Here is a 14,067-nt window from a genome sequence, read left to right as displayed (position 1 = left end):
GAACCAGCCAGTTGTAGATTGCACAGCGTAGAGATACAAAATACCGAAAAATTTTCTGTTACATACCGAAATTTCTTGTCCTTCATGATAACAAGACTAAAATTAGTTTTGTGGTGTGTATTCTTTCTTTACACAGGCATATGGTGCATACGTGCGAGCGCAATCAGCGACGAGCGTCATGAGGGGGAGCGGCTTAAGGCCCTGAACAAACATCACGCATCGCATCGATGCTGCGGAATGTGCCGTAAATAAAGGAGGATGAGCAAGCAAGCATTGGAATCGTCCGAGAAACCTGTTTACACACCAATAATGTTACGACACACATTTGAAACACAATATTGATTCAAATACGAAAGGCGTGAGGTGCATTCACGATACTGAGCATTGCCAATCCTCGGGGAAAGGCGTCATGAGACGCCTGGCTTGTCCGTGCCTTCTCTTTCGTCCTGTCTTCTTTTGCACGCATTATCTCTTTTTAAGTAATGTGACGTACACCTTCCGCTCCGTGAGATTCTCGGTAGCTTCTTTTCGTCTTTTTTCCTTTTCTTATTTCTTAGCGATTACCAATCCACAATCACTTTACCGATAACGATCATCGATTACAATCTCAATTATTGATTACCTATGATCAATCCTTATCTAGCTTACAGAGCACGGCATACTACGCCACTTGTGCACATACACACCATTTGTTCCAGTACACTGAAGCACCATAACACCCCTTTTCATTCCGTCCAATTTCTGGCGCGTAATTTGCATATTAATATTTGTCTGGCTCCGCGGTGGTGGTGAAAAACATTTATGGGAAATTAAGTTTTTTACAGAAAGATGATTGGGGTAGGACCCTATTGGCCCTTTCCCCTTACAATACTGGGTGGAGCCCCTATTCCGGTGCCCCATTGGCAAGCAACGCCGCCCGCGTCCGTTGAACCAAAGCCTGTTGGCTTTTTAGGTCTTGACAGCAGAGCAGGGCCGCCTCCCAGTCCTCTCTGGTGGGGTTGAGGTTGGGGGGGATAGATTGGTTTGACTGACACGCCCAAACCATGTGAAAGGTGTCAGCCACCTCCCCACAGAACTGGCACGCGCCATCAAAGGATGTATTGAAATGTTTAAGCACCGCCGGGCACAGCACAGTGTTAGTAAGAATTTTGATGAGGAGGCGCTCGTCAGCGCGATCCAGACCCTTACAAGGGGCCGGGTAGCGCCGGTGCTCCTCCTTGTAGTAATCGGTGATTTGTTTGAATGTAAGGGCCAGATTGTCTGATTGGGAGTACCCTTCTAAGGACAGGGAGATAGCCCGGGGAGAGAGTGCGCGGGCGGCCTGATCGGCCTGTTCGTTTCCCTGGAGTCCCTGGTGACCGGGGGCCCAAATCAGGTTGCGTGGAGTTGGATCTTCGCATCGACAGCTATATTCCAGTATGCGCCAGGCAAGCGGGGGAGCCCAGCCCAACTCGTAGTTCCGACAGGCCCCTCGCGAGTCGGTGATGATGTGTTTTGACTTGGGATTCGTGAGAGCCAGAGCAATGGCAATCTCCTCCGCGTGTGTTGCGTTGTAGGCTTTGAAAGTGAGCCCGTTAACTGTGTTTGTGTTGTGTACGACTGCGGCCGTGTACCACCCCCCGTGGTGTGGGCCGGTAACGTCCACGTAATACACGTGTTCTTGGTTACCATAGTATCGCGCCAACGCTTCCGCGCGCGCCTGGCGACGACCGCTATGGTCTTCTCTGGACATGTTGCGGGGAAGGGGTCGGACCCGGAGGGCGCGTCTCCAGGGTTCTGGCACTCTCTCCCTTTCCTCAATGTTGTAGTCATGTTTGATGTGTAGCCGGTCCAAGAGGCGGCGACCGGACGTGGTCTGTGAAAGACGCGTGTATTGGTTGACTAAGTGGGCTTCTCGAAGCTCCCTAAATGTGTTCACCACGCCCAAAGCCAGAAGCCTCTGGTTGGACGTGGTGACCGGGAGATCGAGAGACCGCTTGATGACTTTCCGCAGGATGACCTCCAGTTGGTCATCATCGTGTTTGCGCAGGTGCAAGTAGGGAGTTGAGTAGAGGATTCTACTCGTTACGAAAGCATGGGCAAGCCGCAGTGCATCCTTGCTTCGTAATCCGCCCCGCTTGTTGGAGACCCGGCGGACCATGCGGCCCACCTGGTCTCCCACCGTGCGAAGTTTGGCTAGGGTGGTGTCGACTCTTCGTTGGTGGTGTATGAAGAGGCCAAGGACGCGGATCTCCTTGGCCTCCCGGATCGGTCCCGAGGGGAGACTGATGCGAAGCGGTGTTGTGTCCCGAGGGGAGGGACGTAAGTGCACAAATTCTGATTTAGCTGGGGCGCACTGGAGTCCGCAGTAGGCCGCGTAGTCGTCGACTAGGGTTGCCGCTGCTTGCAGGCAGGACTCCATGTGGCCCAGGTTACCTTGCGTGGCCCAGATTGTAATGTCATCCGCATAAAGAGCGTGATGTATCCCGGGCAGAGAAGACAATTTGGAGGGAAGACGAAGCATTGCCAAATTGAAGAGCAGGGGAGACAGGACCGCGCCTTGAGGTGTTCCCCTCGAGCCGATGGTGTATGGCCCGTGTTCCGCATCTTGTATGCGTATATAGGCTTGACGGTCTGTAAGAAATTGTCTTATGTAATGGAATGTTTTGTGGCCACAGTTGGTGTTACTGAGGTGGTCCAGGATTACTTCATGTTTGACGTTGTCGAATGCGCCTTTAAGATGCAAGGCCAGGACCACCTTGTCGTTGTGGGGACATTCTACAGGATCTAAAATGTCGTGGTGGAGCTGCAGAAGTATATCCTGTGCTGACTTGTGAGGACGAAAACCGAACATAGTGTCCGCGAAAATGTGCTGTGTTTCGAGATAATCGGAGAGTCTGTCACGCACCATCGTCTCCATCAGCTTGCCGACACAAGACGTGAGGGAGATGGGGCGAAGGTTCTCCACATCAATAGGTTTGCCGGCCTTCGGAATGAAGGTCACGAGAGCCGATTTCCAATCTAGAGGGAGAGGAGTCTCTCCGTCCCAAATGCTATTGATGTATTTGAGGAGTGCGGCGTAGGTTGCGTCGGGAAGGTTGGCCAAGAGCTTGACCGTAACCTTGTCGCGCCCGGGTGCAGTGCCCCGCTTCATCTTGCTTAAGGCCGCCCGGAGGTCGTGGAGCTGGAACGGAGTGTCCAGCTCCATGTTCTCTTCGCCTGCATAAGAGTACGCCGCCGGCCGGGGGTCCTTAGTGGTGCACAGGTATCGATCCCTGAGCGTGTGCGCTAGCTGTGTTGTCGATCCTTTAAAGTTGTGCAAGGCCCTATGTAAGTGGCGCTGGGTTTCCGTGCGTGTTTGTATTGGATCAATGAGAGCGCGGAATAGGCGCCACGTGTTGCGGCCAGACATCTGGCGCGCAGCCGCGTTGCACCGGTCCACCCAGTTAGTGTCGGCTAGCTGAGTAGCATATTCTGCTGCCTGTTGTGTGAGTTCGAGGATGCGTTTCTTTAATAATAATAATAATAATGCCTTTATTTTTCATCACAAGGATGAGGGAGGCAGAGAGAAAAAGCTAGGGGTGTAGCTTGACGAGCTCTCGCCTCCCCAAAAATAGATATAACTTGTACAGGGAAAATATGCAGACAACATAACAGCATACCGGCAAAACTTAAAAAAAGAAAGAAAAGAAAAAAAGAAAAACGTGGCAGTAATACTAACGAAATAAAGGAAGCATGAACAGAACCTATTTTCTGACACAACTGTAACACTTTGTAACGCGTAAAAATCAAACGTAAAGGCAAAATTACACAAAAATTACAAATTGCAAAATTGTAATAACATAAATTTAAACACAATTACAGGAATTACAATTTAGAAGTTACAAAATAACAACCACAAAAATTATACAAAATTACAGAAATTACAATTCAAAGTTACACCCGGTTACATATACTTGAAACAAAGTTTTGCAACTCTTTTTTTTTCGAGTGCTCAACAGTCATGTTGTGACTATGGCAGAGGTTGAGATAGTGCGGTAGACTATACCTAAGCATCTGTTTGCCATACCCTGTTCTGTATGCATAAATGTGCCATATTTCGTTGTTTCTTGTTTTGTACGATGCGTGTTTTTTGCATAATGAAGCCAGTGTGGCAATGAAAGGAGTATTGTTTTTATTTTCGGTTTTGTATTTAAAGAGTAAGTAGTATGCATATAAATCATTAATTGGCATTATGTCCCCTTTCTCGAAAAGTGGTTTGGATGGGTGGTCATATGCTACATTATATACTATTCTAAGAATTCTTTTTTGTTGGGTAAGTAATTTTCGGAGGTTTGTGAAAGATGTATTTCCCCATACCAAGTGACAGTAATTAAGATGCGAGCAGAACAATGACTTATACAAAAGCATTTTCACATTTACAGGGAGAATGTTTTTGTGAGCGTAAATTGTTCCTATGACACGGGATAGTTTAGATGCTATGTAATTTATGTGCTCGTCCCAAGTCATTTTCTCATTGAAAAATACACCTAGTATTTTGAAAGAGCTAACAACATCTATTTTAAAATTATCAAGAAATATACCATCATTATTTTGGATGTTCTTATTCTTGGGGCGGAAAATAATAGCTTTAGTTTTTGAGGTATTAATCTTGAGGGCATTAAATCTTGTCCACTTTTCAAGTTGAGTAAGCGTTGTGTTTGCTTTTGCAATCATAGATGAGGCGCATGACCCGGAAAAAAGCAAGGTGGTGTCGTCTGCATATATTACAATTTTTGTTTCTTTGTCTATTTGTGTTATGTCATTCACATATATATTAAAAAGGAATGGGCCCAAGATGCTGCCTTGGGGCACACCAGATAAGATAGCTTTGACATCTGATCGGTGACCGTTTAATTCTACATACTGCTGTCGATGTCTTAGATAACTGCTCAAAAGTAACAAGGATTGTCCACGGAAACCATATACCTGAAGCTTTTTAAGCAGTAACATGTGGTTAAGATGATCAAAGGCCTTCGAAAAATCTACATATATTCCTAAAGCTAAGCATTTGTCATCGAAAGAGTTTAAAATGAATTCTTTTTGTTCTAACAAAGCGAGTTCCGTTGACAGATTTTTCCGAAATCCAAATTGTGAAGGTGTCATTATATTATGCTTATTACAGAAGTTATTCATCCGGGACAAAATTATTTTTTCAAACCCTTTGGAGAAAACAGGCAATATTGACAATGGCCTATAGTTTGCAAAGTCATTTTTATCTCCCTTTTTGTATACAACTGTTACCTTCGCAGTCTGCATCTTCTGTGGAAACACGCCATTGACTAGACAAAGGTTAAATATATGTGTGATATAGGGTGCAATTATGTCGAGGACATGTTTCACAGGTTTAATCTTAATACCGTCAGCATCGCTACTTCCGCTGTTATTTAATGCCAGAAATACTGACACTACCTCAGCCTCTGTAACAGGACTTAAGAAACAGGTGTGATCCACGGTGCACTTTATGTAATTCAAAGCCATTTCATCATATTCATTTCTTTTCAGTTCCACAAAAAAGTCATTAAATCCATCTGCTAACTTCTTGCCAGACCATTCTTCATTTTGGTGAATAAGTGTTTTAACTTGAGTTGGATTGCTAGGCTTTAGTAACATGTTTAGCTTTTTCCAAGTTATGTCGGTCCTTGATGTTGGATTAGAGAAGGAATTGCGACAATATTCATCTCTAGCAGCTCTGATGTCTTTATTTAATTTGTTACGCACAGTTTTGTATGCTTTAAAGAAATTGGGATCACGTGTTTTTAGGAACTTCTTGTACATCCTATCTTTTGCTAGGATTCTGGTGAGCAAACAAGGTGTTATCCATGGCTTACGGATCTTTTTTGACTGCCTTAGATGCTTCTGAGGGAACGTAGAATTATATAATCTCACAAAATTACTCAAGAATAAGTTATATGCAGAATCCGGTTCTGTTTCTCGGAGGACATTCCTCCAGTCGAAGCTGTTTATTACGTGTCTAAAAAGTTCTAAAGTTTTAGGTGTTATTTCTTGGTAAAAAACAGGTGCGCTCTTGGGACGTGCGTTGTTGTTCTCAACGCAGAAGTATATGGCATTATGGTCACTAATATCTGTGCATATTACACCGGCTTTGCATGATGATGTGTATCTATTTGTTATGAATAAGTCAAGAAGCGTCACAGACGTGGTGGTAACGCGGGTAGGAGAGCTGATAACATTTGTGCATCCGAAGGACTGAATGAGTTGTTCCATTTCTCGCTTAGCTGCTGTATCAGCTAGCATGTTGATATTAAAGTCACCGCCAAGTACAACACCGTACATGTTATCACCAACGAAGGCCAGAAAAGATTCCAACAAGGCAAAGAAATTGCGAAGGTCTCCAGATGGGGGGCGGTAAACAACAGAAACAATGGTTTTGTCGTATCTTAATGACAGAATTTCATAATCTGGATGGATGCATGAATAGGCCGACAAAAGTTCACACGAAAGTTCCCTTTTTACCATTATTGAAACTCCACCGCCTCGACCGACAGTTCTGTTCAGATGAAAATTACTGTACAAATTCAAATTCAAGGTGTTTGAATTGTCAACATACCAAGTTTCCGTTAACATCACAAAGTCAAATTGGGACTGGAATTCGGCGAACAATGTTTCAAGTTCAGCGACTTTATTTTTCGCGGATTGCACATTGAGATGAAAAAACTTAAGAAAATTAGAGTATTCCTTGGCAGATAACGTCAAAACATCTGATGGCAAAACGTAATTTGCGTCAGCCATGGTGAACTTTGGAGCCATGGTTAAAATCGGGGATCGAGGGACCTAAGCAAGCTTATCTAAATCACTTTGATGGCGAATGATGATAGCGTTTTGACCGTCTGTCTGACGAACGTAGACGTTCCCATTTCGATGCCACGCATACTTGAAGCCATGTATCAGTGCCCAGCTTTTCACGTTGGACAGCAATGTTCTGTTTCTTTTCGTTAGGTTCTCAAGGATGTGGCGTGGCTCATTTGGAGTGTTCAGTTCCTTTCTTTGGTTTAGAATTGCTTCCTTTACCGACTGCCTAACAAAACGGACGATGATCCCTGGCACCTTACCCTTTGCCGCGGGTAGCCTGTGGATGGCAGCAATGTCGTTATCGGTTAATTCCGGGACCTTAATCTTTCTTGCTACTTCATTTACCTTTGACAGCAGGTTTTCTCTGTCAGTTACGGGGATGCCATGAAACTCAAGGTTAAGTTTCCTGGTCTGCCATTCTAGCTGATCAACTTCCTTCATGATATCAGCTTTATCACTTGTTGTTTCGCTGTTTTCGATTTTGTCAACACGTTTCTTCAGCTCGCCTATTTCTTTGTCCTGACGACGGATGTGTGCCAGTATCTCGTCATACTGACTGGACATTAACTGAACTGATTGTTCGATACTTTCAACAGTATGCTTGAGTGTTACGAGTCCGTCCACCTTTTCATGCAGGGCAACCAAAAGAGCTGAAAAGTCGGGTTCGGTCTTGGGCTTGCTTTCTTGCGCACCCCTCGACCGACTAGTTCTACAAGTGGGACAACGCCATGCGTTTCTCCAAGACTCGCCCTTTGACTTAAATGTGTTTTCAGACACATTCGAACAGTTTCCGAAGTGATATCGGTAACTACATTCCGAGCAAAGTATCCCTTCACTCTCCGTACATTCCTCATCACAACACAAGCATGTAACACTTTCAGAAGGAGGCATAGTGGGCAGCAGTGGCAGCGGCTCTAAGTACGATCTGTTATGCAAAAAATGACAAATTCGAGACCAACCTGCAAAAAGGGCAGAGTATGCTGGTTACGTTGTGCACAGGGTGTTGGTATGCTGCCACTGCTGCCAAAAGGTCCCACGATGTCCGTGCGTCCCTTCTTGTAGTGCGATGCTGGCTACGGCGCTGTCACTTGTCGAATTCGCATGCGCAGGTAGGCTTTCGGGCAGTCGGCGACGCCCCCTTGTTTCTTTTTCTTTTTGGTGACGAAGGTGGGTATCGCAGGATATCTTGAGCCGATTCACAACTGCAAAAAGGGCAGAGTATGCTGGTTACGTCTCTCCGGCGTCTGTTATGTTTCTGTTTCTTCCATCGTTTGGTGAGGCTGCGGCGGGCCTCCCAAAGGTGGAGCAAGTGGTTGTCCACGTCCGTTTGTGTTTCTGTGAGCTGTATCAGCTTTTCGTGTTGTGTGAGTGTAGACGTGAGCGATTTGGACCATGCGTCGTATCCCGACTGGAGGGGGTCTACGTTGGGTAGAGAGGTGCGGAAAGTCGTCCAGTCCGGGACACGAGCTTGTGTTAGTGGACGTTTCAGGGGACGCATGTAAATGGTTGTGTTGATTATACAGTGATCACTACCCAGAGTGTCCTCTGTATTCAGCCAGTCTGCATGGCGTATGTTGCGTGTAAATGTGAGGTCCGGGCAAGTATCTCGTTGAATCGAATTGCCGACACGTGTTGGGTTGGCGGGGTCATTGTGTAAAGTGAGTCCAAGTGTGGAAAGAAGTTCCGCAAGCTTCCTCCCACGTCTGTCCTCCCGGGGGTACCCCCATAGCCTGCTCGGGGCGTTGAAATCCCCGACGATCAGAAGGGGATCCCTTCCAGCCACCTGCATAGCTTGGGTGAAAATTTCATTGAACGTGACGTTCTTAAGTTTAGGTGGGCAGTAAATGTTTAGAATGTGTACAGGTGGGTCAGACCGCTTTAGGGGCAGCACTGACACCATCGTGTATGGGAAAGGCGGTGTTGTGGGGAGCGTGACCTCCTGCGCAGTATACTGCTTGTGAACAAGTATACATGTCTGCGGGTTGTGTTGAAATGTAGTGTAGTTTGTTAGTTTGGCCCCGGCACCGGGTTCCTGAAGGGCAACCACGGCAACGAGGAACTCAAAGGTCTCAAGATAGAGGCGGAGATGAGTCCGCTTCGTGCGGTTCTTGAGACCACGGCAGTTCCACTGCGTTAGTGTAAGCGGCTGAGTTGTTCTTGCTCGCGACTTAGGGTTGGGGGCCATGGTCGGAGGCGGAGGGTGGGGTTACGTTGTTAAGACTCCCCAGTCCGCTAGTGCCCGGCGCAGACGTGCAGGAGTCTTCCGAGAAGTCAAATTCATCGGGAATAACTTTGTTGAATTTGGAGGGGCGGTTAGCGTCCCTGATTGGCCCTACGTGTTTAAGGACGCGCGGATTGTCTTTTATCCATTTTTGGATAATGTGAGTTACGGCTTGTGTCACCTGCTGCCCGAGCGCTTACTCACCGGGCTCCTCATCCCAGCTCTTCTGGCTCGGAGACTAACCAGCCGCTGCTGCGATTCAAGGAAATTATAACGCATTATAGCGACATCCACCGCCTTTTCCCGGCCCCTGCAAAGGGGCTGAGTAAGACGGAGGAGCGAACTTTAAGGCGCCTGCAGACAGGTACTCTACTCTGTCCTGCAATCTTAAAGCATTACGATCCTAACACGGATGGGCGATGCCCACACTGTGGGGAGACCTGTGATATCTTCCACATGGTGTGGGCATGTACTCAAAATCCCCACCTCCCCCCTTCCCCTACCCCTTCCAGAGAGGCATGGGAGACTGCCCTTCTCAACTGCTCCTCGCTTGAGTCCCAAAGGGCTCTGGTGAAACGGGCTAGAGACGGGGCATTGTCATGCGGTGTCCCGGACTAGGGACGCCGACCATGTAGCGTGGCCACTCTGTGGCTCCCAAACTCTATTTCAGAAATTAAAAGTTTTCACCACCACCACCTGTGCGATGACACTCTCCACCTGACACGCAATGGTATCGTGGATAATTTTGGGGAGGTCAGCCAGTTGTGTTTCAATCGCGGTCACCCGGGTCTCCAGGGCCGCGGCGCGACTCTCCACAGGAGTAGTAATCTCCCTGTCTGTGATGTTTTCTTCCTCGCCGCTCGACGCGGGCGGAGTAGGGAATTGGGCTTTGAGCGAGTTAAGCTCGCTGGCTAGTTTTTCGTTTTGAGCGCGCAAGAGGGCGAGCTCGCGCTTGAGTTCCTGCGTCTCGGCGGTGCTGGTGGGGGAGGAGGGAGGAGGGGAAGGAGAGGAGGCGACCCTCGCCCAGCTGCCTACCTTGGGTTGGTTGCAGGCGGCGCCGCCAGATGAAGCGCTGAGAGCTGGGAACTCCGCTGCTCCGGGTGGTGGCGGTACCGTTGCTGTCTTGCCAGGGGGAGGCCGTGGCGTCTTCTGGTTGTTTTGCTGGCGGCCGTTGGCGTGACTGCCCCGTGTCGCGCCGGAATTGGCTCCCTTGGGTGGCTTGATTGGCGGCCTGGGCCCTGGCTGCGGAAGCCGGATGAATTTTCTTGTGCATTCGCGGGAGCTGGTGAGGTGCGGGCCCCCGCATATTATGCACACGGGATTGCAAACGTGGGGGGCCATCCCCTCAGTACCCACCCCCACGTTCTGGCCACAAAGGCCGCATCTTTCTTTGACTGGGGTGGGACAGTTGTCCACCCGGTGCCCCAGCGTGCCGCAACGGTAGCACGCTGGCACCGTTTTCTTATACTCCTTGACGGGAGTCAGTTCTGCGTTGTAGTGGACGTAGCGCGGAACGCTGCGTCGCTCGAAAGTTAGCACAGCTACATTCGATGTTCCCAGCTTGCGCACATGGACTAATTCACCACCGCGCCACTGCACACTATGTTTCAAGGATTCGCTGGTTTCAAGGTTATGCACAGTAATCACACCACGACACACATCACCGGTGAGCTTGAGGTGTCCGTGAAGCGGTAGCGATCCTTTGCTGGTGGTAATTTGGATGTCCGTCAGAAGCTTTTGAGCCACCTCGGGGTTCTGCGTGCCACAGACGATAATGTTCTGTTCCCAATTGGGAGAAACTGTAATCGCATTCATATGCTGTCTGCCGATGAGTTGCGAAATGGCAGCGCCGAGCTCACCGTGCTGAAATGCTGTCTTGAGGGCGACCGTACTGCGTGGCCTCAGCACGATCACGTAATTGTCAGGGTTTATCCTGACCGTTGGCTTAGGCGTCCACTTGGAGACTGGTGTCTTTTGTGGACATTTAGAAGACGGAGCGCGAGCGTCTCCTGTTGCTGAGTTGTCAAGAGGAGTCTTGGGCATTGCAGCTCCTCGTGCGTTCTGCCGGCGGCGGCGCCGGCTCTCAACGACTTGGAAAAGGGCAGCTTGCTGCGCCGAAATGGTGGATGGGCCATCCTCTGGCTGGCTTGCAGGGACAGACGACCACGACAGAGTCGTGGGGTCGTATCCGCGTTGTTCAGGCAGAGCCATGTTGAGAGGTTGACCGGCGGGCGTCTCCGCAGCCAGCGGCGGGGGAGCCAGAGCCGCGGTGGCTCAATGTTTACGGCTCTCGGCTGCTGACCCGAAAGACGCGGGTTCGATCCCGGCCGCGGCGGCCGAATTTCGATGAAGGCGAAATTCTAGAGGCCCGTGTACTGTGCGATGTCTTTGCACGTTTTAGAACCCCAGATGGTCGAAATTTCCGAAGCTCTTCACTACATCGTCCCTCATAGCCTGAGTCGCTTTGGGACGTTAAGCCCCCATTCACCACACCAATATCTGTTTGTTTTTTTTTCATTACTGTCAGACCAGAACACATCCCAAACACAGGTTACTAAGCCATACACCCGACCACGCGTTCAATGGGTGTCGCTCAAACACGCCTGAAACAATTTCCCTTCGTGGCCTACGGGAATAAAGAACAAACAAAAACCTTCGTGGCATACGCGTTACTTGCCCACCTGGCGCAGTGGGGCTATTTTCTTTTTCTATTTACAGGAATTTTGGGTTTTTTCCGACGGGCGGAGCCGGGATTTCACCTGAACGAGCTCCTTACGCTGTCGCTTAATACCTGCGACTGTCCAATACTAGACCTTTCCCGGAATGCATCACAGCTCGCGTTTCTTGTTCAATGGGAAAACGATAGCGCGCACCGAGGTGTCTCTAACAAGGAGAAGCAATTGGGCGGGGGAGCCATCACCCAAGGAGAACCGGTTGAGAAGCAAAAGTGGACTGTTTTGCCTGTGGATGAAGTCCAGATTGGGCTAATTAGTGTATATTCATAATGATGGTTCAACAGCGCGAACACACCAAGTCCACGAAAGAGAGAGGACACACACACCAGCGCTGGTGTGTGTCCTGTCTCTTCCTTGGTCTATGTGTGTTTGCCTGTGGGCCGAACTTGGGCTAGCCCACGTGGGCCGGACTTGGGCTAGCCCATGTGGGCCGGACTTGGGCTTGCCCATGTGGGCCGGACTTGGGCTAGCCCGTGTGGGTCCCCGCTGCACTGCTGCCTAAGCCCCCCTGGAGGTCCCCTCCAAGAAGCCCATTACTGCCCCTATGGGTCCCACAAAGGACCGAGGAAAGCCCCCTGTATCGTTTTTATGCATGCAGACCATAGGGGTCCCCTGCTGGTCCTATGTAGCGAGCCCACTGGGCTACCCCTGTGGGTCCCGCGCGATGCCGAGTTGCAAATCCCGCACATATCCCACATCGGGCCCCCATGGGCTGCCCGTGTGGGGCCCGCGAGGGCCCGCAATTCCGAGCCCCGTTTGTGCTACTGGGGATATGGCGTTATAGAACGCTAAACAAAATGTCAGTCGTTTAACGACTTCGTCTCAATAAAAATGCGGCTACCGTGACCAGGATTGAGACCTCGGCCTGTCTCTGCAACGGAACGCCGATGTCGCGAACCAATGGCCGAAGGTAGACTACAGTGAACATAGGACGCTAACCTCGAGCCAGCATCATGCAAACTGTTTTCTGAGGTGAGTAGCCACACGTGATTATAGCTCCAGCTAGGCACTGCCCCTGCTCGGCTTGACCAGGAGCTTGCATTTGCGGCAACTCGAAAATGAAATTCCAGAATAATTCTTCGCCGTGGTTTGCCCACGCTATGCGCCTCGCAAGATTTTGCAGGCTCATCCGTCACACAGGAGTTGAACGAACCACAGTGAGACAGATTTCTTGTGAGTGAGCACAGGAAAAAAAAAATTCAGAGGGCACTTTGACTGTCTAAAGCGCGTAGAGGCGAAAGCATTTTCGCACCACTTTGCCTATGGGACACTGGTGACGACACCACTGGATGACGTCACACATGACTGATGACAAAGTAAATACAAATGACTAATTAATGACTAATTACTGATCAATCACTGAGCACTAATTGACTGCTAATTAATGGCGCTTAAGCTTCGCCTTTAGGAGTGGAACGCGACAACGTATTGTAGCGCTTTCAGGGAGTCCACGGGACGCCACCTCCGTTCGGTGCGATGCCTTGCCCTTTGAACGCAACGCTTTTTGAGGAAAGGAAATGGCGCAGTAATTCTCAGTCATCTCGGTGGACACCTTAACCGCACCGTACAGGAAGGGAGGAAGTGGCAGTGAAAGAAGAAAGGTTTGGTTTGGTTTATGGGGTTTAACGTCCCAAAGCGACTAAGGCTATGAGAGACGCCGTAGTGGAGGGCTCCGGAAATTTCGACCACCTGGGGTTCTTTAACGTGCACTGACATCGCACAGTACACAGGCCTCCAATTTCTCCTCCAAAGAAATTCAACCGCCGCGGCCGGGATCGAACCCGCGTCATTCGGGACAGCAGCCGAGCACCATAGCCACTGAGCCACCGCGGCGGCGTGAAAGAAGAAAGAGGGGCCGTAATGAAGAAACTGAAAATTGTATTTGAGGAAAGGAAATTACGCATTAACTGTCCCACATATCTCGGTGGACACCCGTCAAAACGCGGACACATCTGGCGCGGTTCGGTTCAGGAGTCCGCCGCTATATGTGAGACAAATACTGCGCCATTTCCTTTCCTGAAAAACCAATTTACCAATTTACTGTCGACACGGCTGCCGACACGGACGCAGACACGGCTGCCGACACGGATTGCTAACGACAGCATGAGGCATTAAAGGCTTTCGCCTTAAAACCAGGGACGGGACGGACACGGTCTCATTGACAGACGTCATGAAAAAAAAAATGAAAATTGGTCTTGAGGAAAGGAAATGACGCATACCTTCGTAGGCACTCGAACCGCGCCGTAAGAGAATGGATAAAGTAGGGAGTGGAAGAAGAAA

At 49.3% G+C, this 14,067-nt stretch overlaps 1 protein-coding gene across 1 annotated transcript; it reads right to left on the bottom strand.

Annotated features, from left to right (window-relative positions):
• Nucleotides 1–808: 808 nt before the first annotated feature.
• On the bottom strand, nt 809–11,265 carry LOC149348654 (uncharacterized). The gene is made up of 2 exons (XM_089585873.1): nt 10,088–11,265; nt 809–989 (listed from the first exon to the last, which is right to left on the bottom strand). Exons 1-2 carry the CDS (start codon nt 11,261–11,263, stop codon nt 846–848), a joined length of 1,320 nt encoding a protein of 439 aa, XP_089441999.1. The 5' UTR covers nt 11,264–11,265; the 3' UTR covers nt 809–845.
• Nucleotides 11,266–14,067: the final 2,802 nt, after the last annotated feature.

This window comes from Amblyomma mixtum, chromosome 4 (genome assembly GCF_055824585.1).
Source record: "Amblyomma mixtum isolate Tamu chromosome 4, ASM5582458v1, whole genome shotgun sequence".
Lineage (NCBI taxonomy): Eukaryota > Metazoa > Arthropoda > Arachnida > Ixodida > Ixodidae > Amblyomma > Amblyomma mixtum.
This window is presented reverse-complemented; position numbering and strand designations above follow the sequence as displayed.